Source organism: Patagioenas fasciata, chromosome 4 (assembly GCF_037038585.1).
Source record: "Patagioenas fasciata isolate bPatFas1 chromosome 4, bPatFas1.hap1, whole genome shotgun sequence".
NCBI classification, from domain to species: Eukaryota; Metazoa; Chordata; class Aves; order Columbiformes; family Columbidae; genus Patagioenas; species Patagioenas fasciata.
Genome location: NC_092523.1, coordinates 12,357,227 through 12,378,241, shown reverse-complemented (window position 1 = coordinate 12,378,241; position 21,015 = coordinate 12,357,227). Strand labels below are relative to the sequence as shown.

At 38.3% G+C, this 21,015-nt stretch overlaps 1 protein-coding gene across 12 annotated transcripts in view; it reads right to left on the bottom strand.

Annotated features, from left to right (window-relative positions):
• The window catches only part of ABLIM2 (actin binding LIM protein family member 2), a 140,668-nt gene that overhangs the window by 9,146 nt on the left and 110,507 nt on the right, over positions 1 to 21,015 (bottom strand). For 8 of the 12 annotated variants that reach the window (XM_065836834.2, XM_071808541.1, XM_071808543.1 and 5 more), the window contains 7 exons: positions 20,179 to 20,232; positions 15,088 to 15,140; positions 14,334 to 14,481; positions 9,467 to 9,525; positions 7,094 to 7,148; positions 5,654 to 5,718; positions 5,401 to 5,481 (listed from right to left, as the gene is read on the bottom strand). In XM_065836834.2, the coding sequence (XP_065692906.1) occupies positions 5,401 to 5,481; positions 5,654 to 5,718; positions 7,094 to 7,148; positions 9,467 to 9,525; positions 14,334 to 14,481; positions 15,088 to 15,140; positions 20,179 to 20,232 (515 nt within the window). The remainder of the gene's footprint in view (positions 1 to 5,400; positions 5,482 to 5,653; positions 5,719 to 7,093; positions 7,149 to 9,466; positions 9,526 to 14,333; positions 14,482 to 15,087; positions 15,141 to 20,178; positions 20,233 to 21,015) is intronic. The other 4 variants (XM_071808539.1, XM_071808542.1, XM_071808544.1 and 1 more) reach the window with 2 other exon arrangements.

Here is a 21,015-nt window from a genome sequence, read left to right as displayed (position 1 = left end):
CAGCCCCAAACTACAAACTGCACTTCTCTGTGTTAAAACGCACAGCATTGCAAGTTTGCACCGATTTTCCCCATCTGAGCTCCAGGGCAGGGGGGACACGCAACACTGCTTGAATGAATGACACCTAGGAGCTGGGGCTGTTATAAATTCAGGATCAGTTACTAAAAACCAGTCCTAAAATGGTTGCAGCTCAAATGGCTAGAACTCAAGATGATTGTTGAATAAAAAACAGTGGAAAAAATGTCATCCCTAAAACAAATCCAGACAAGCAGTTTCAGGAAGAAAAGCATGTTTGAATTAATGTGAGTGCTCTGTTCAAACAAGACCACACCCATGTTTAAATCTCTCATTATTTCTGTTTACAAGAGAACAAGGTGCCAGATGAAGGTTTGCTACTTGACATTCCAGAATATTTTTTTCCCTTAGAAATTGTTTCAATGTATCCTTGTTAAACAAAGAATGAACAGGCTCAAACAGAAGTGGAATAACTTGATTTCTGCTGTATTTGCTAGGCATGAATGAATAATGCTTTTAACTTTCTGACATTCAAAAGAAAAAGCTAACAAACCAAGATACATTAAGATAAGAAAATCAAATGAAAACATTAAAAGATGGTTTCTAAATGGAAAACTCCAGCTGTTGGCTTTCAAAACTACCAGCCTGTGACCACAAAGAAATCTTATACTTTGTGATAAAAGCAACTTCAGGGAAAAAAAACCAAACAAAACAACAAAAAACCCAAACCTATGCAGCTGGGCATGACCCATCAATTTGGATGTGCAAGCACTGAATCACGTTCCTGTGACTCGACAGGCAAACAATATCCAATCTAAGATAAAAGTATCAAGTGTCCACTTTTAGGAGCCCAAGGCCTAAATCATAAAAGGTATTGAAGTACTTAGAAGAGGCATCAAGACTTTCAGAAGTGTCCATAAGCCAAACATCTTTGGAAAAAACAAACCTCACAAACAAACAAAAAACCCACCACCACAAAACCAAAACAAAACACCACAAAAAACAGATCAAGTGGACCACCACTGGGAAACTAGCAAGTACGGAATGTACCAATGTGTACCATCCAAAGGTGGTGTCTTAGTCCCTGGCAACTTGGGACTTAGGTTGTCCAAAACAGGGAAGTTTACTCCAGAACACTTACATTTAAGCCACAGCATCATAAAATCACACTTTTAATAAAACGTTCCAAGATAGACCAAATTACATATTTTTTTTCAAATACTACGGCAGCAAGAGCACCAAATAATCCATTTTGAAATATTATGTTAAGGCTTTGTCTTCACAGAATATACCAACCTAAGTACATTAGGGACTTAAGGAGGACTTCAATGCAGGGTCAACTTTAAAATAAGACTATGTCCCTGAAGGCCTTGTCCAGCTGAGTTTTGCCTGCCTCTAGGGATGAAGGCTCCACAGCCTCTTGGGCAACCTGTTCCAGTGCACTATTCTCCCAGTTAGAATTGTAATTTCCCTTCCTGCAGCTTGTGACTGCTGCCTCTTCACCTTCCAGTGCCTGCTTCTGTGAAGGGTATGTTTTCCTGTATAACCCCTTTACTGCAAAGGTGCACTGCTGACTCATGTTCAGCTTGTTTTCCATCAGGACTATTAGGTACTTCTCTGCAGAGCTGTTCCCCCCATTTTGTGCTGTTGAATGGTGTTATTCTGGCACAAGTGCAGGAATCTGGATTTACTTTCAATTAACTTCATGAAGTCCCTGTCAACCCATTCCTCTAGTGTGGCCAGGTCCTTCTGAACAGGGGCTCTGCTCACCAGAGTATCAGCTGCTGTCCTCCCCAGTTTGTGTCAGCTGCAGACATGGTGAGGGTGAAATTCCTCTTCTTGACCCAGACTATATAACCCAATTCTGTGCTACTGCTTTGTTCTGTTCATGATCTGAATTAACTCATTCTTCACCACCATCTCCCGTTAGAATAGCTCACAGGAATGCTGCTCCGTTCATCTAACACTAGAATAAACAGCACTGTGGTAGAGAGAAATTCCTAAGAAAAAGTTCTGGGCCAAATCCTTATCTAGTGTAAATTCCTCACATTTCTAATAAGCTTATACTAACTGAAGATCCAGGCTATTAGCTCAAAAGTCAGAATGCCAGCAACGTATTTAAAAATCAGCAGGTCATTTATTGTAACTAGTGCTCCATGCCACATGTATTAGTTCACTGTTGGCATAAACATCTGGAGGAGCACAAGGAATTGGGATACTTCTGTCTCACTGCTGAGTTAGAACAAGCAAACAAAAACATACTGAGTGTTCCTACACTTAGATATATGTGCTTTTGAAGAAAGAATTCATATTATTTGAATGCATTTCTTACCAGATGAGCCTTCCTAATCTCTAGATACCTCTTGGGCTTAGAAAAATATGCATTTTTACAAGAAAATATTTTTTATTACCCTTAAAATTTATTTCTTGCACAACAGCGTAATCTAAAAAATACTCACAATGGGAGCAAAGCCAGGAAAACACTACCACCCATTAAAACCCCACCCTCCTGTGGTCTTTGACCATTACTGAGGCCTTCATTACAACCTCCCTTAATTTGACCCAAGCAGCTAATACCATTTACTTGAGTTCACTTTTCATGAGGGGACCATTCAATATAGGAGACTTCCCTTGTATTATAACAGGGAATCAGAGAGAAACAACCGTGCCTTTTCCATGACGTCTATGCCAGATCACTCAAAGTTGACAAAAAACTGTTTCACAAACAAGATCCTGTTTCAAGTCAACTTGCAAGAGGGCTGTTAAATAAAGCTAGCTCATGCACATTTATTCGGCTTATTGCTTTGAAGTAGATTAGGAAATCAGAAACATCACTTGTAAGATATTCTAATCATACTGGACATAGTAAGACTGCTTCCAGGTTTGACAGCTGATATAAAACACAATGGTTCTAGGTCTCTTCACTGACATCACCTGTACCCTGCCCACACCCATCACAGCCAGGAGCTCATTCTGATTTGCAGCAGTGAGAGCAAAGCAAGGCTTCAGCCCACAGAACTGATTGTAACAAAACTGCAATATTAGAGTGTGGATTTTTTCTTCAAAGATTTTCCAAGAAACGTCACACTACCATTTGGATAACGCATGGACTTCACAGTGCTGTCACCTTCACCATTGCTGTAGGCACAATGCAGTCCTTTCAAGGGTAACAATTATGGTGCAGGATGAAAACAGAAGATCAGCCGGCAACCCATTCTGCTTGGAGAAAGCACTTGGCTCCTAGAGATCTGTGAGCATCAAACCATATCCTCTAGCAATCGTGAAATGGAGTTCAAGAAAAGCTGAAATCTAACCTTAATACCTGCTTCCAGTATTCCCAGTATTGCTTCCAAAAGCCTGAAGCTATCAGTGGGTCCTCTGCTAAGAGATGGGGTGTGTGTGTCTAATTCTGATCTGTCACTGTGCAAACCTATAAACTCATGTAGTCTTGGTCTCCCTGAGCCTTGGGTCTTTCCCAAGCATGAAATCTGCTGAATGCACAAGTCAGCAACTAAGTTACAATCATCTTGTCCTGCCATAAGAGCAATTAATAATAAACTGGTTTTCTATGCAAAACTACTTATTTCCAGCAATTTTGTAATGCAGAAGGAAGGGACAGGGAGGAGAGGAAGAGGCTGGCAGGAAGGCAACAGTTTGTGCCTGTCACTCAACTCTGCATAGGGTTTGAATGTGCAGATGAGCTGCTGCCTCTGTTTCTCCAGTAGTTATAATCCTATTAAAACACCACTAATTTAATTGTTTAAAAACCTATCAATCCCTAATAAACATAAGACGGTCTCCAAAGGAGTTTGTCCTGCAGGCACACATGTTCAACATAGTGCAACATTCAGCAGGATCCGCCTGGTCCCCTTATCGCTTTCCCGATGCAGGTTTGAAGCAGATCTTGTTTATTGTTCTTTCTGCAAACCTCTGTGAGACCTTTGAAGTGGTTGGGCTCCTTGAGCCACCAGGCACTGGGCTGCACCTGGTGTGAAGCAGAGTGAGCAGCTCCAGTGTTGAACAAACAGCGATCCCAGCTGAGGACAGTGTGCGAGTTACGGATCATGGCAGCCAGGACAGGCATGATCCATCCAAAGCAAACTATATGTCGTCTTAAAAAAGCAATTTAGAGCTGTATTTGCTATTCAGACCAGCCTGATGTGTTTAAACAAAGACTCTATTTTTTAACATACACACACACATATATATGCTTATATATAAAACAATCCTTTATAGGAACTGTCCAGATGAGTGTCCCTCCTACTCCCTGCTCCCTTTTCTGGACTCATTATGCTTTTTATCATTGTTATCATGCCCTGCTACACAGCAGGTTTCAAACAGCACACATTTGAGGCTCCTTTTTCCTTACAATCAAATCAATAGCAGTTGCTGGGCAATCAAGCAACAAGCACATTGAAGTATTTAAGAACATACATAATTTCCAATATATACTACACGTATAAGAATTTGGTAAACAATTTAAAAAAAAAACAACCTTGATCTTTACTGAGGAGCTATCTGCTGCTTCATAGGGTTATTTTTGTGCTTTAACATTAAAGTTTCTTCTTTTCGTGTCACATTATCAGGTAAAAAAATACAGTAAATATACATAAATATTTAAATATTAAATATTATAATATAAAAATAAATAAAAATAGATCTTCCCAAAGGTCCAACATTGCTAACCACAAAATTTTTATTGAACTGTCTTCTTCTTAACAGTAATTCACACAAAGATATGTTTGTTTAATAATTTACCTGAGCACTTATTCAGTCCTGTCATTACTCAGTCAAAAAAATCAACCTCATGAATTTTGCCTGAACATCAATTCCAGGATTTGGCCTTTGGAAACTAAGGTGTCCTCTGTGATAAATTGTATCTGTATTTCTCCAGCTTATACTACTACTCTGTGAGAGCGATCGACACTACAGCAAATCTAGAGCATAGTGATCATGGATCACACAGCCAAAGGAGAGGCTGAATAAGATAATGGACCAGAAACATAGGTCCATATATTTGCAGGATAAACTGAGCTGTTTTATAATATTCAGGTTATTCTAGGAGGGTGTTTTTAACAGGAATTAAAAAACCTCAGGTTTCTACCTGCCCCATTCTGAATTTCAATATCCTGTATAATCATCCAAAACTAATGGGTTTCATCAGCATTTTTATTAAAACACCATTTGATCAGACATTTGACAGGTTTTTTGCTATTCCTTTTTAGTTAAATTGCCTACATACTGGTGTGTTGAAATTATATATAATATATACTGTTATTCCTCTCTTCCCTCTTTTAATTGCTATTACTTGGGCACAGGAATATCTAAGATGGTCAACAAACAAGACTAGAACTTGCAAAGCCATCAAGCAAATATCATTCCTACCTCCAGTCTGGTCCTGTCCACATCCTTAGGCAATTTCACACGAACTCGGTTTGTTACAATAAGCGTTTCATAAGGATAAATCTGTTAAAAAGACAAGAGCATATGAACTCCAGCCCAATCTGATTCTGATGTGTGGAAGTGACAGTGTGGGGAACTTACTAATTTAAATGGTACATACTTGCATCCTGATTTGACAAATATTTCACTGGGACAAAAATTAACAAAATAAAATAAAAAAAGGAACACATGTAACCTTGCTAGGAAGTGCTGAATCTGATTGTTCTTCCAGTGTTGGAAAAGCCCTTCTTACCTTGTATTCTGCAAGAGAACGAGAACAGGTTCACAGTTTAGAATTTATAGGCTTCTTTTGGACTCACCACAATGAACATGTCGGTACATCAGCAATTTCTTATGCCACTACATTTCTCTCTTCTCAGTAGTTGTTGGATAACTGCATGCATAGTAAGCATTTGACTCCCATGCTCTGAGTGTCTATAACACTGTTTATTACCAAAGCAATAGCCCTTGAAATTACAGGCTTGTCACAGAAAATCCATCTCCTGATGCCTTTGGGCTAGACAGTGAGTATGTCTGGCAAAATTGGGCATTTCTTTTTACAGGAGGTTTTTGTGTAGAGTTAAGTCAGTCTGTCACCCAAAAGCCCTGTCCTTACTGTCCTTTACTGAAAACAGTTAGAATATATGGATTATGACAGGCATTTCAGTTTGGGAACACATATGAAAACCATTGAGTTAATACAATATCTGAGATGCAAACATCCTGCATGTGGGCTGACTATAGTGGGAATAATGATAATGAAGAAATTATTTAGAAGTGCAGGGACAATGATTCCTGGATCTAAACTAGCACAAGAGTATTCTAGTTATGTCCATATATGACTATATACTATTTGCCTACAACAAGGTCATCTATTCACATTGAGGATTAAATGCAATCAGGATAGCCAGTACGTTTCCGTAGACCTTTTTATGGTCTGAAATGAAACCAGAGATAAGTCTACTTTTCAAAATCTGTACATTAAACTATTCAAATATAGAGACAAAGATGTGTATCAACACAGAGGCACGAAGTGAAGCATTAGAGTAAGATTTTTTAAAACAAGATTAATTGTCTTGGAAACAAAATCCTGCTCTTCCTCATGAGTAGATGCATGTTCCTAAATTGATCAGATCTTTTGAAAATTCCAACCCAAGCTCCATGTTAAGTTCATAGTCCACTTAAACTGTAATAAAAAAAATGAATGCAAATAAATTCTGCTTTTGAATTCTGTACATTTAACCACACTGTAGCACAAACAAGAAGCACAATGGATTTTTTTATTAGATACATCTTGAAGGAGTGATTATTTTAAATTTCTTCCTCTCTTTGATATGACACCACCATCTGCTAAGCAAAGAGAACCAGAGGCTCTTGCTACGTATTGAGGATACTGGGATTGACTCAACATCGTTGCATCATTGTATGATGCAGGGCTTTGGTCAGGCCTTTATGTTTGGTGAGATAAAAAGAAGATTCTTTGTGATACACATGATACTGAGCTGGGTCTCTATCTAGTTATTATTATGCGAACTATGGGAAGATCTCAGAATAGTACCCCTTTATGGCCATATGTTAATGGGCATCCTCAAAAGAAAAAAACTGGAATTGGAATGGAAATGATATTGCAACGTACCTTTCATCCCCCAGCTCGCCTCCTGGTTCGTTTCATATTGGCCCATATTTTCAGGCTGAAAGAGAAAGAAAGAATCAATGTAGCAGCAAAATACACCACAAAACCACTCTGGACCTTTTTGCAAGAAAAAAGAAACCCAGCTGGTACCACACAATCAAAACACAGATCATTCTCGTTCTCTCTTGCAAGGAAGTTTCATTCAGACTTCACCCACTTGCTCAAGGCAGGAGTCCCGTGTGCTCACAACACTCACCGATCTGCGGCTGCAGAGATGGAGCCCTGCCTGCAGGAGAGGATGGAGCGTGGGGTGCCTGGCTCCTCCGAGGCACTGCAGGGGCAGTTTGCTGCCTGCGCTGTGAACTCCCACAGAGCAGCTAAAGCTGGAGTATGGGTATCGCTCCCAGATTGCAGTGTCATATCAACCCACCACATCGCTAAGATTTCCGGGTATTTTCGAGCCCTGATTCCTCGCAGCTTTCAATAAGGCATAACAGTGTCAGAAAGCCACCAAGCACTCTTGTTTGAAGAGCTGGCACTAAAGTTCTAACTGAAATTACCTTTTTCTGTGATGCAGACATTTTACTGCAGTTGTTACAGCAGACCAGATCACTTATGCTGCACTGAAACTTGCCTCGTTCTGCTTTCTACTTCACACTGCTGAAACCACTAAGATCAGGGAGAACTGTGTGTATGTGCCATAGCTTTGTTTGACTCAGTCTTTTTTCTTTGCTGGCAAATTCTACAATGAGAAATATTACAGGAGATCAGAAAAGCCCTGTTATATGATTTTTATCCCTGAGTCTCATTTTTGCTTGTTTAGGGTATGAATGGTGTGTATAGCTACACTTACAATAACCTCCAAAGCTCTCTATTTGGTTTTGGTTTATTTTGTTATGCAGCACTAGGATGGCTGATTAAAACTAAGAAACCACAGAAGTCGGTATGAACCTGCAATCCAAACAGAGGACATTCATTCTGAGAAGAATTTTGGCCTCAAGGATTTGACCATGAGCAACCTTTTCAGTTTTCCTACAGTCATCCCTGTGAGGTTGGACCCTTTAGATGGGACAAATGCTGCCATCTGCTGTGCTCATATCACATTGCAGTCTGCAAGCACAGCAAGCTCCAGGGCTGATGGAGTTTGCTTTGGCCTCATCTCTCTGAAGCCTTCTGATGGCTTCGGTCCCTCACCAGTGCAGTGGCTGGGCACAAATCAGTCCCTCACTCAGTTCGGGTGACTGGTAACAGTTATTCTGAAATGGCAGAAAAAAAGCTGTTGACTCCTAAGTATGGGAAGGATGATCTACACCCTTTCAAATTCCCAGATCTCTTTTGATCAAGTTGCAGTGCCACTGCAGTCAGGTATTGAAGCAATGCAGGTTCAATTACTCTCGTAATATTATCTCAAAAGGATGGACATTTTGATAGCTGCTGAAAAATCAGTTTAGCTACTTGCTGAAAGTTGTTTTCTTTTAACTCCTTCCAATGACCTGTATTTTGACTCTTATCACCAGGAAAGTTTAATCATGCTCATGTACATTTGCAGCTTTCACATCTTCCTTTGGAGAAAGCAGGGAATTTGAATGAGGTCCTGTCCATGTAATTTAGACACTAATCAATCTTCAAAATCTAAGTGCCCATGCATCTATGTATTGCCAACTTATCACTATTAATCATCCTCCGTTTGTAGCTGAGAACCCATAGTGCTGGATGCCAGCAAGAAAGACACCACAGCGTCAAAGATACCTTTTTCCTGAGGAATACACGAAATATAATAAAGGATTAGAAGAAGAACCCCTAGGCTGTTCTGATAATAATTTTGTTGTGCCCTTTGCTTTCTAGATTGCTGCCTGCCATTCTCTTTGTGTTGCTCCCTGCCTTAGAAGTATGACGACTGTGTGTGTATATACGCTTATACATATATACACATATTTATACACATAAAAATATATACATTTATACATATCTACATACACACTAGGAAAAAATAGAACAGATGGTTCAAGAAATGCAATGGATGAGGGCTGTTCCACCTTTGCCTAATTATAAGCCTAACCCTCTCTTATCATTAATTCAAGCTATACTGTGATCTATTAATATGTGCAGCCTGTACATTTTGGACCTTCATTTGTTTTGGGAGGAGAATTAAGACTCCTAATGCTCATGAGACACACAATTAAAAGGAGAAGCCTCAGTCTGTCTTATTCTTGCAGACAGACAAACTGTAACCTGCATAGGGTATGAATCTGTCAGACTGGGCTGGCAGTCAAAACACCTTTGAAGTGTTATTAATGAGTAGATTTTCAACTAAATACTAAGCTGCCTATTTATGAAACACTATTGCCTGGAGAATGCATACAAATGTATACCTACCTGATGTAAGCCATTCTTTCCATAGCCAGGTAGAGAAGCAGATTTAGAATATGGAAATCCTATGAGAGACATAACATACAGCTATATTATTTTTATAAATCATTTACAGGCTACTAAACCACAGAATTCAAGGAAACCACCAGAAACAGCAATTACAAGATCAATATGTACATTCTATTAACCAGATGAAATATAACTGAGCAGTGCTCACCTTTTCTCTGTATTTAATGTAAATGAACATGTGTAACAATGTCTATAAATAACAGCATGCCAGGATGTACTCACCTTACCAGATGTGACATACAGAGAGTTGTGGGACTCATGTTACAGAAGCCTTATGCAGCTATGTGATGCAAAGCAGATTTGAGAGCTTGCCCTCCAACCTGGTGTTAAACCATTACTAGAAAATGGGATTAAAGGTACCATCATCTGAGAGTTACATCACTTCTGATCAAGGTATATGTGGTCTGGTTTTGGTTTTGTTTCTTAAAAAAAGAAGGGCTGGTATCATACAACTTTAAAAAAAATCAAAAATTATTTTGCTTTCTTTAAAACTTCTACTGCTTCAAGTGGAAAAAAAAAAAAACGTAAATGAAGATATGACAGTGGATAAAGTAAATCCATGAGAGTATCAACACTCAAGAATGTTTTAAGATAGAGAACTGAATGTACAATATTTCTTTCTGTCAAAAATGTTAGCAATCTGTGTCCAAAGGGGAATGCAGGAAGGGAATCCAGACCCCACTGGATTAATAAATACCCTAAGGAGATGATTAGGAATAAGCATACAGAAAGAAAAAACAAAAGATGGATCAGCGAAGAGTTCACAATGTGCTGAGATAAAGTGAGAACTGCCAGAAGTCAAGCTGAGTTAAATACTGAAAATGATATTAAAACAAATAGCAAAAGGTTCTCCAGCTATCCAAATAAAAAGAGAACAAGGAAAGAAGAAACGGGATCATGGGTTGTTACAGTATGTCAGTACACAGCAGGGGTGAAAGGTAACGTAGGCAGGGCTCCAATACTGAAAGAGTATTTCACCTCTGTTTTTATGAACAAAAAGTAGAGTACTGAGCAAGCAGGGAAACCAAATGGAATAAGGGTATACCAATGAGTCACAGTCATAATTCAAAGCACTGAATGTACTTAAACAGGAGCGATAAGGTCACATCAAATTGCAAGTCGAGTACCTCTTACCATTGGGGAACAGCAACTACAGTTTTTATACTTAAGAGTGGGAAAAGATGAGGAACTATCAGTTTGCTTCCAGCAGAAAAATTAAGGAAAGATTGAACAAAATCATCAAAGTAAACAGAAAATCAATTACATTCACATAGATTTTAATCAGTTTGACAGAAGTTAAAGACACAGTGCCAGACCTGCTTGCTAGCTTGTTTTGTTAAGAGCAATAACTTCTGCACAACATAAATTTTATTTGATCTCATCTAATGTGATATCATTGAAGTGTTTGGTATTTGGCTGCACATTAAATTAAATGAAAATTTGAAGAAGATGGAATTTATCAGAGGAATTATAGGGTCAGAAAGAAAATATTGAAATGTAAGTAATGGGTAGTAAGAACTGAGCAGAGCTGATACAGAAAAGTGTCAACATGGACCAGTGTTGAATTGGAACTGCCTAATCTGGACACTAAAAATAATAATGGGCTAATTATAAAGCACTACCAATGTAGAAGAGGATCACGAGATCATAAAGAACTGGGATAACCTTGAACATTTGAGTAATATAAATGGCATATTTAATAATTCATGGGAAAAGTCACGTACTTGGAGACTAAGAAATACCCCAAATTTCTACTATTTAAACTGAGAGCTTATAATTTGTAAATGACAGAGAAGAAGATAGGCTTAGATACACAGCTCAATTATGACCTTTAGCTGCTAATATAAGTGTAAAAATAACCAAAAGTTGGAAATGTCTGTCCTGATACATGCAAGATATAGGAATAATTGTAGTATTTTCAGGCAGTGACAGGAGATCTTGGAGATATCTTTTGTATTCAACGGCTTTAAATTAACTCCACCAGACCAGTGATCTACAGAATAACTGGGGCAATGAAAGCTCATTGCAGGAAAGAATGATGAGCTTGACTTATTTAAGCTAGCAAAATGTAGATGATCTATAAAAGCAAGAGGTGTTTCAGAACTATAGTCAACCACCATCTAAGGAGTGCTATAAACTACAGGCATAACTTTTGTTTTCAGTTCTTCAGAGGGTTTCCATGTCTGACACAGAGACATAATGATGAACACTGTATTAGATGGATCCCTTACCTATTTCAGTTTGGAAACTGGAAACTCATCATTGCTTGTTATCTCAATGGTAACAGCACCAGAGGGCAAAGAGTATAACACCTTTGAGACAGAGTGAATATATCTGCAACAAAATTGTCATCATCTCTAGTCCTGCCTGGAAAAAGATGCCAATGTTAAAACATCAGTGCAAAGTTCACTTTCTTCACCTCTTGGCTACAGAGAAGATGGGTGGGATGGTTTTGTTCTATCACCAAATAGTATTACTCAGTTACCAGGGAAAAATGCACCAAGGTAAAGACTACAGTTTGAAAACAAACACAATTGACTTTAGCACCTATCAGCTGAGAAGCTGCCTTCCAGGCTGCCAGGACTGAGCCACATCTGCAGGCACAAGTGACATCGTGTGGCCAGCTGGAAAAGCTTGAAGAGGCGAATAAAAGCTGAAACAGCCCAAAAAAGCTAGCAAGAAAAGAGCCACTGACTCCAGTGAGAACTGTATTTCACTTAGCTTCCACTTCCCATGAATTTAGTTGCAAAATTAAACCTTTTTTTTTTTTTTTTTTTAAATATAAATTAAAAATGCAACACTAAAATACTGCTCATTATCACATACAACTGCAGTTGTACCATTCCAGGAAATTTTCTGGAGTAACTGGCAAAGATAAAGCAATCTTTATCTCTAATTAGGCACTATCTGAACATCAGCCAGTCTCTGCGTGAATACAGCTCCTGCTTTTTCCAGTATGACATTCACTCTAACCTGGATATTCTGAGGCTGTTATTCAGCACATTAGGGACATGTGAGCAGCAAGGATTACAGACCTCATGAGATGCCTGCTTTCCAGAATATGTGACACTTAAAATTATGAATTATGGTAAAAGATTAACTATTAAACATCTATGTGTACAGAAACAAGACACATTAATACATGAGGATGTAAGGAGATGTAAGTTCCACTCTAGATGCTTGCTAAGTACACTAGCCTCATATTGTTGTGCTTTGCTGTTAGATGTATTCTTCTAGGTATATAGCTAATGTAAAGTGGCTAAATATCTTCTTGAGCAGAGTAACCCTTTCATGGTTTGCACAGAAGCTGGACAGATGAATGCAGGGCTGTTTGCACCGTATGTTTGGACACATCACCAGAGGTTCACAGTCTGATGCCTGCTAGCCCCTTCACTCTGCATGTAACCACTTGGTGCCAAACCTACAGCTGAAAAGTTTATTTTCTCTGATACTCGCTGACTATGCCACAAGGATAGGGTTGAATGTCAGAGTTCTCAACCATAAGTGCAGGAGGCAGAGAAACTACTCTGCCATGGCCAACAGGGCATGTGACAGACTATACAAATACTTAGAACTAAATATGGAAATACTGAGTCGAGAAGGAATTACTTAGGATATTTCTAGTTTTAATAGCTCCACGTTCCTAAGATAATAAAAAAATCCATAAAATAAATGCTGGTTGGTATAAAAGAGTGACAGGTGTTGCAATATTCTCATAAAAAAACTTACACCATATGTTGTTCCTGTATAACACTGTTCTTGGTGTGCTACATACTTACCCCAACTTAAAATTCGCACAAAAGCACTACTCTCTCAATACATATGTAGAAAAGCATCACATCAGCTCCAGGAAGCTTCCAAACATGCTTGATGTGTGCAGTACAATGAAAAATTTAGGTGTTCATTTCTGGGTAAAGACTTAAACCTGAAGTTTGTGAGGTGGCCAGACTTGGTTGCTCCTGCGCAAGGAATCCTACAATACACCTCATGCACATGTATGCAATGTCTGGTGGGGACTAAGGAACCAAATCCCTTCAGGTTAGACCAGAAAGACTGATGATCCAAAATAACTTCTCTATCTTGCTACAGCCTTGTGACAGACTTTGTAGCATCTGTTTTTCCTCTTCCTTGCACAGCTAAGCCATAATTTCCTTAATATAAGTTGATGGAGTCCGCTATCATATTACCAAAGTGCCCACAAGAGTGACATCCAAACCCTGCTGCCAGACATGCCTCGCATTGGATGCATTCTTTCGGAAAACTGCTTCCCCAACTTGTTTACCCCAGATGACCTGCTACTGTTATATGGTGTAAAGTGAAGGAGACAGGGAGAGGAGTGGCCCAGTTATCTGTTAAAATTAATTTAGATTACATAAATGACAAAAAATAGATTAAAAGTAGAATTCAGACTCAATTGTCATGATCGTTTCCTTCACTGCCTGACTTGCTGAAATGTGGAGCAAGAAATGCGTACAACAGGCTTTTGGTACTGACAGCAAACACGGATATATGGTCTTCAGACCAGTATCTAGCAACAAAATTATCCCATTATTCCACCTGGTTACTTAATGGTTTATATATATATGGAAAGTTTCTGTGAACTTGTAATTGTGAGAAATATTAAAAAATGCTTACTCTAACTTTATCTATGAAGGAAAGTGATCTTCATGCTTTATCATGATACAAGAGAAATGACTCTACTAATATTCAAAATACATAGCATGTATCAAGTAGTAATTAGTACTAATCAACCATCTGCCCGTTACTGCCATCCGGTCTACCAAACACATGCGTGAGTACTCACGGGAGTAGCCGGCAGTCGTGCCCTCCTGCGCCCTCGGGAAGATTTCTCTGTCAGTTCCGGCAGTAAGAGACAAGGACCGGGTCTCTGAATCAGGGGAATTAGTTCTGGTGTCCATATCGCCTTTCAGAATAAGCCAACTGGTCTTTAGCTGGAGAGAGTAAAAGCCCATTATAGTATTCAGGATTTAATATCTGAATGTAGCTTTCCTGCTTCACTTGTCTGGGAAGTCTTGTGAATCGATTGTATATTTATACTCATTGCAATTTGTACCATCATTTATCAAATGCTAAAACTTGACTATATCATGGGACTCCATTAGATGCCACAGCTACCAAAAACTTTTAACTTTCAGCTGGGCTTAGGACAGTTTCTCTGTTTTTTATGCCGATCACTGCACTACACTTTAGACTCGGCACTGTTATTTTCTTATAATTGATCTTCCGTGAATGTTTTTCTTGTATGTTAATATGCACCCTAAGTAAAAGTCCACAGGCTTAGCTGAATCACCAGTGTATATATTGAGACTGAGTGAAAAGCTTATTCCTCTTAATATCCCTATTTCTTTTTTTACTGAAGAATATACATTCTAAACTCTCTGGGTTAAGCTTTTCTGTATCTTCTTGGAAAGACATGAGAGTAGTATTGATTATTTCAATTATATGAAAGCATATCTTTAGGTATGAACATGCTTTAAAAAACAGCTGCTTCAAGAAAGATGAATAAACTACTCCCTTTTGTCCTTTCTGATCATTACCTTTTTACTGTCCTGATCCAAGCTTCCATCCTCTCCTTCTGATCTTCTTGCTGCTGGAAGATTAAGTTAATTTTAAAAATTAGAACAGATTACAACTTTTTTGTCTTCTGTTTTCACGGTGGTTATGTTCCAAATATTTTTAAGAGAAAAAAACACAAACAATCTAATAATAAAAGCAAAGAAAACAAACAAAACCAAACAAACAACAAAACAAAGACAATACAAAAATAGAGCTGGGCATAAAATTTGATCTGTAGAGCTATGGTTTCACAGATTACTTAAAATCATTCTGAAATTATTACAATAATTCTCATTCTTCAGGCATACAGTGGATTTAGACAATCTACTCCTGCTGGATTTTGAACCTATCTTTTTAGGAAGAAACTATTTATGGGAAATGAATGGAGGGAAAGAACCTACATCATAACCATAACTTAGGGACAGATTTATATGGTCACTACACACAGTGCAGTAATTTCTCCATTCTTCTGCGTTATCATGATCATGAAAGTACATATGATTACATGTTATGGCCTGCACACCTGGGCCTCCTGCGTTCCCCTAAAGGATGGGCAATTTTATCTCTTCATGAAATCTGCAAGAGAGGCTGTGTCAGACTCAAAAATTCACAATTCTGTGACCAACCACTTTTCTGACTACATTACCTTCTTAAGAGTCTTTTAAGAGAAAAAAAGGCTGATATTTTACTGTTGCTTTATTCTTTTGTAACTTTCCAACACGTTGAGAAGAAAAACTCCAAAACCCTAAAAGCTATTCATTAGATGATTCTCAACCATCAAAAGTGCTTTATCTTGTCTTTTATGTCCTAGAGTATTGTTCCAGACATTGAATTTTACCTCAGAATTTTACAGAACGATTTTGTCCAAAACTTCACACCATTACAGATAGCTTCCCAAAATTTGAGTCCTACTTGCCTTTGTGTAATATCACTCTGTGTTGTTCTGGGGAGAGTTTAACGGTACAAAACTGGAGTAATGCAATGATCTAGCATAATTTTAGGGCCATGACAAGTCATCCTAACAACGGGGGTTGTTTGCAATGCCTGAGCACAAGACTAACGCAAGTGCCCCATGCAACACAATGCAGACAGAAAACATTCATTAATAATAAAAACAGTATGATAATACAAAAGTTAAGGCTCAGATTAGACTCTCAGGGACAGAGGCGAGGAAAAGATCAAGTTGCCCCATTAGAAGTGCTGTAACACTCCCTGCAAGTTGGGAACAACTCTGCCCTCTGTGCTTCCCCAGCCAGCGCGTTTGCAGAGGATCCGCCCTCCATCTAAACAACATGGACAAAAGGCCACCAGCAGTAGCATTTCAGTGTCATTCAGTTTTATTTTCTGGTGCCATTACACAGCTTACATCCTGACCTTAACAGGTTTTGTTGAGGAGGTAATACTTAAAAACTGACAAATTGCAGTAAGGAAAAAACCTATGGGTTAGAGGTGAAAATCTGTAATTGTAGAGTTTTTGTTTGGTTGGTTGGGTTTTTTCCTCTCAATTTAATGTGGCAAAACAAATCTGGGTCATAAGTTAAAACAGCATTATGAAAAAACTTGAAGTTGTCACAGTTAGCTAATAGGATCCTGACCAGGGCATTTTCCCAAGGTGGTAACCTGCTTCTCCGAGAAAGAAATACAAATATCCATATATGACAGATGAAGAATAAAGTCCCTGCATTCCAAGAAGGACTTAAACATGGTTCACTGGTGTTCTGGGAGCATACCCTAAATCACCAGTCAACAAGTTGTTCCAGGTTACAGGTATGAATCTTGCTCTCACTACATCAGAAATCCATATAGAGAATCTGGCACCTTTTTGGAAATAGTTTGGTTTGTTTTTTTTTTCAGGACATTGACGTTTTAAAAGAAAAATTTAATCCAAACCATTATTCAGAGACTTCAGATGTTCCCTGGGATCTTGAGAGCATCTGACTTCAAACTGCAACATCAAAATTTTATACAGAGATCTAGAGGAGTACAACCAAAACTGATGTGGGCCATGAAGACCTGTCCCTCCCAAGTTCCTCAGAGTCCTTTATACAACACAGTGTTGGCAGATAAATCCAAGTAGCCTGAAAATCACCAATACTGAGCATTAGCTTCACTGCTGCAAGGGATGTTTGGTTCTCCTTTGAAACCGAGTGTGAACAGCTTGTTTCACATGGATCAGTGCTAATATTGCTGAGGAGCAAACTTCTTCAAGTTTTTTTAAACTTTGAATGATGTTCAAATATCTCTGAAACCGGAACACACATACAAGAACGACCACGCAGGCTCCCACACTCCACACTTTCTGACCTCGTCTCTCAGCCAGATCTCTTGTGTGTCTCGTTCTTCCAGCACCTTTTTTTCATTCTGAAGTTGACTGTTTATAATAGAAACGCAGAAGCCGTAGCTACAGCAAAGCTGTCAGGCACTGCTGTAACTGAAACCTTTTAAAGTCAAATGTTTCAGAAGAGCTGCTTGCAGTTTTTGTTTTAAAGAACATTTTTGTGCTTGTTTGTTCAAACTTGGTCTCTTTAATGAAGGAATGTTCCTGGCTCCTTTTCAGCATTTATCAGTTCAGTGTCCTGTCAGTTTGAGAAGCCGAAGCATCAGTTGCTTGTGTGTTCATGCTTCAACTGGGAGCTCTTCCAGAATAAAGGTAAATTTTTATTTATTTTTCATTGGAAGGATTTTTTTTTTTTTTTTTTGTTAGAGTAAATTATGCTTTGTTCTTCAGTAGAAAAACACTGAGCACATATTTTCAACTCAACCTTTCAGAACACCTATAATCTATACAAGAAATTTTAAAAACATGTATTCTTGCTAACCTATAGAGATTGCTGACTTGATAATTAAATTCTCTGCTCTCTCCAGTAATTATGAGGAACACACAGTAGAGCAAACTTGACATAATTCAGACTTTGACTGCATATCTGATGAATGGAAAACTGACATAAAAATGCCTGTTCTGGAAGAAAAAAAGCTGTTGCTTAGAATCCTCTTTGCAAACAAAAAAATCTATAAAATTAAATGACACAACCAGGATATAGGACATTGGAGCCATGGAGGACATGGCTTCTGAAAAATCAGTGAAGTTATGGTAATTTACACTAGATGACTGGAACTTTGCATTTGTTCATGATCTTTCAAATCTCACTATAGTATTCAACTTTTTCCTTTATCAGTAGAATAGTTGCCTCAAATGATTTGTATATCTAAAGACAAGGAGGAATTAGAGAGCTTGGGAAGACTATAAAGTTGGCAGATTACACTACATCAAGCACTAAAGTAAACAGATACTATCTTTTTGCCTAAGACATAACATTGGTTTGTCCAAGATGAGCAGAAAGTGTCTGTCAAAAACCAACATCTGAAGTGCACTAAAATGTAACCAAGTCTGACTTTGCTCAAAACCATACCCAGAAAAAGCATAGAGGTTGTCAAAATCTGGATGATCGGAATGTGCAGTTACTTCAGCATGAAGTACCAGTTACAGGGCACGTGCACAGGCTGACTTGCTCAGCTGGGAGACATCAGCTGACAATTTTTTTTATTCTATCACTGTATCAGAACCAAACTTCATGCAAATAGTGGCAGAGCTTTGTCCTCCCACCTGTATCCCTGAAGATATGTACTTTCATCCACCAAGTGCCTTAGCTCACAGTGTGATGAACATAGAATCATTTTGGTTGGAAGAGACCCTCAAGATCATTGAGTCCAAGCATAACCTAATTCTAGCACTAAACCATGTCCCCAAGAGCCTCATCACACATCTTTTAAACCCCTCCAGGGATGGTGACTCCACCACTTCCCTGGGTAGCCTGTTCCAATGCTTGGTGAACTTTTCAGTGAATAAATGTTTCCTAATATCCAATCTGAACCTTCCCAGATGCAACTTGAGGCCATTTCCTCTTGTCCTGTCACTTGCTACTTGGGAGAAGAGACCAACAGCCCCCACACTACACCCTCCTTTCAGGTAATTGTAGAGAGCAATAAGGTCTCCCGTCAGCCTTCTTTTCTCCATCTCTCATGTTTATTTTATTCTCTCACTTGTTCCCAAGCAGGGGTACAATCATGATTAAAGGTTTTGGTGTGGGGCAGATGTATATCACATATTTTATTTTTATTTTTGTCCTTTGCTTCTGAGTACTGGAGTATACCACTCATGACTCTTTAAAGCAGAAATGTATTTCTGCACTTTTCAGGCATCCTTATTGCAGCAGAATCCCTATATATATGTTTACAAATACTAAGAGCGGAATTCAGTTTAGTAAATGAATTTTCTATTGCTAATCTTGTACCATGAATCAAGGTCATTGTCAAACATCACTGAGAACACAGTAGGCACTGACACCCACATGGAAATTGTATTGATGTTAATTAGTGAAATATACAGCAAAAATAATAATAGCAGAATGCAGACGTTATATTTCTATTTTCCATATTGACTAGGGTCTTATGTCAGAATCGCCGTGGCATAAAACATCACGTATTTCTTTCTGTTGTTCAGAAACTCAGACAACAATCTCATTGCTGGGCCTACCAAAGGTTTTCCAATTGTATCTTTCTGATGTTATCAGCTACTGAATTTGTTCCTAATTGCCACAGTGTGACTACATTTGTCCTTAATATTTTACAGATTGAAGAATGTGAACATGAAAAGCAGGTATTTCATATACATCTCTTACCAATGAACATTTTTTCCCAACAATGCAGAAGCCAGAATTATTTACAAAAACTATATATCCCAAGGCATGGTCTGAAAACAGGAAAGCAACCTTCAACATTTACATGTTCTATATCATTCCATAAATAAGAAAACTGCTTTGAAGTCAGTATCAGCTCTGAATTTCCAAGGCAAATCAAAATATCGTTATCCCAGTTTTAGAGAACTTCCTGAATCCTTGGGCAGCATATTATACAAAATATTATTTAATTTTCATGTTTGTTTGTTTGTTTTTTTCCTTTTCTGTTTGAGATTATAAGGACATAATGTAATGCACAGACTACAGCAAACCAGTTTGGAAGTCACTATACATACAGACACACAGGAAACTGCTAGAGAGAAAAGCAGACTGTACCATGCTGTTTGTAGATAGGAGGTTTCCTATAGATGTTATCTTTTACACCAGTGTCTGAGGAAGAAGGAAGATAAAGGAAAGAATAAAAGAGTAAGTAAGCAGTTCAGACCATGCTGCTCTTGTCTCCTCTCATCAACACTAAAATGCAAACACTTGAGCAAAGACTATGCTTTCATTATTCACTGTTTTCTCATTCGCTGGCTATTTCAAGAGAATAAAGCCTTACCCATCATCTTTACTTATTTAAAACACGGGCTATACCTACCTATGCAGCATATTCCCCGCTAAGTCCTCAAAATGCTTTATGACGTCTCGAGTGGCATCCATTTGCTGAAATGTAGGTGCTTATATCTGCACTACCAATGTATATTCCAGAGACATCAAAGAGAAATTGGCTACACTTGTCACTACTTAAAATAAAATTAACATAAATGTACAACAGACTAATAGTCACACTTGAAAAGGGATTTTCCCATTAATTATGAAGAAAGTGCACATGTTTAGATATAGATGTTTATACTGGAAATGCCCAATATTCTCACAGGGAATTCTATAGTTTGTCTATATTTTGAATTGTATAGCTGACCTGCCCTTCCAGGAATTTTTTGAAAGCCCCAGAGCCACAGTTCATGTTGTACAGACATCAGATTTACTCACTACTATGGACCTAAGTAATTCCCAATTATGGTTTGTTCATAAAAACGTTAAGCCCAGAAGCTAAACATAAATAATCTATTCCAGCTAAACAGTGTGGACATAAGTTTAATGTGTTTGTAAAATAAACATGAACTTAAACAGTATAGCACATATGCAAAGACACAGCTACAGTGAGTTTCC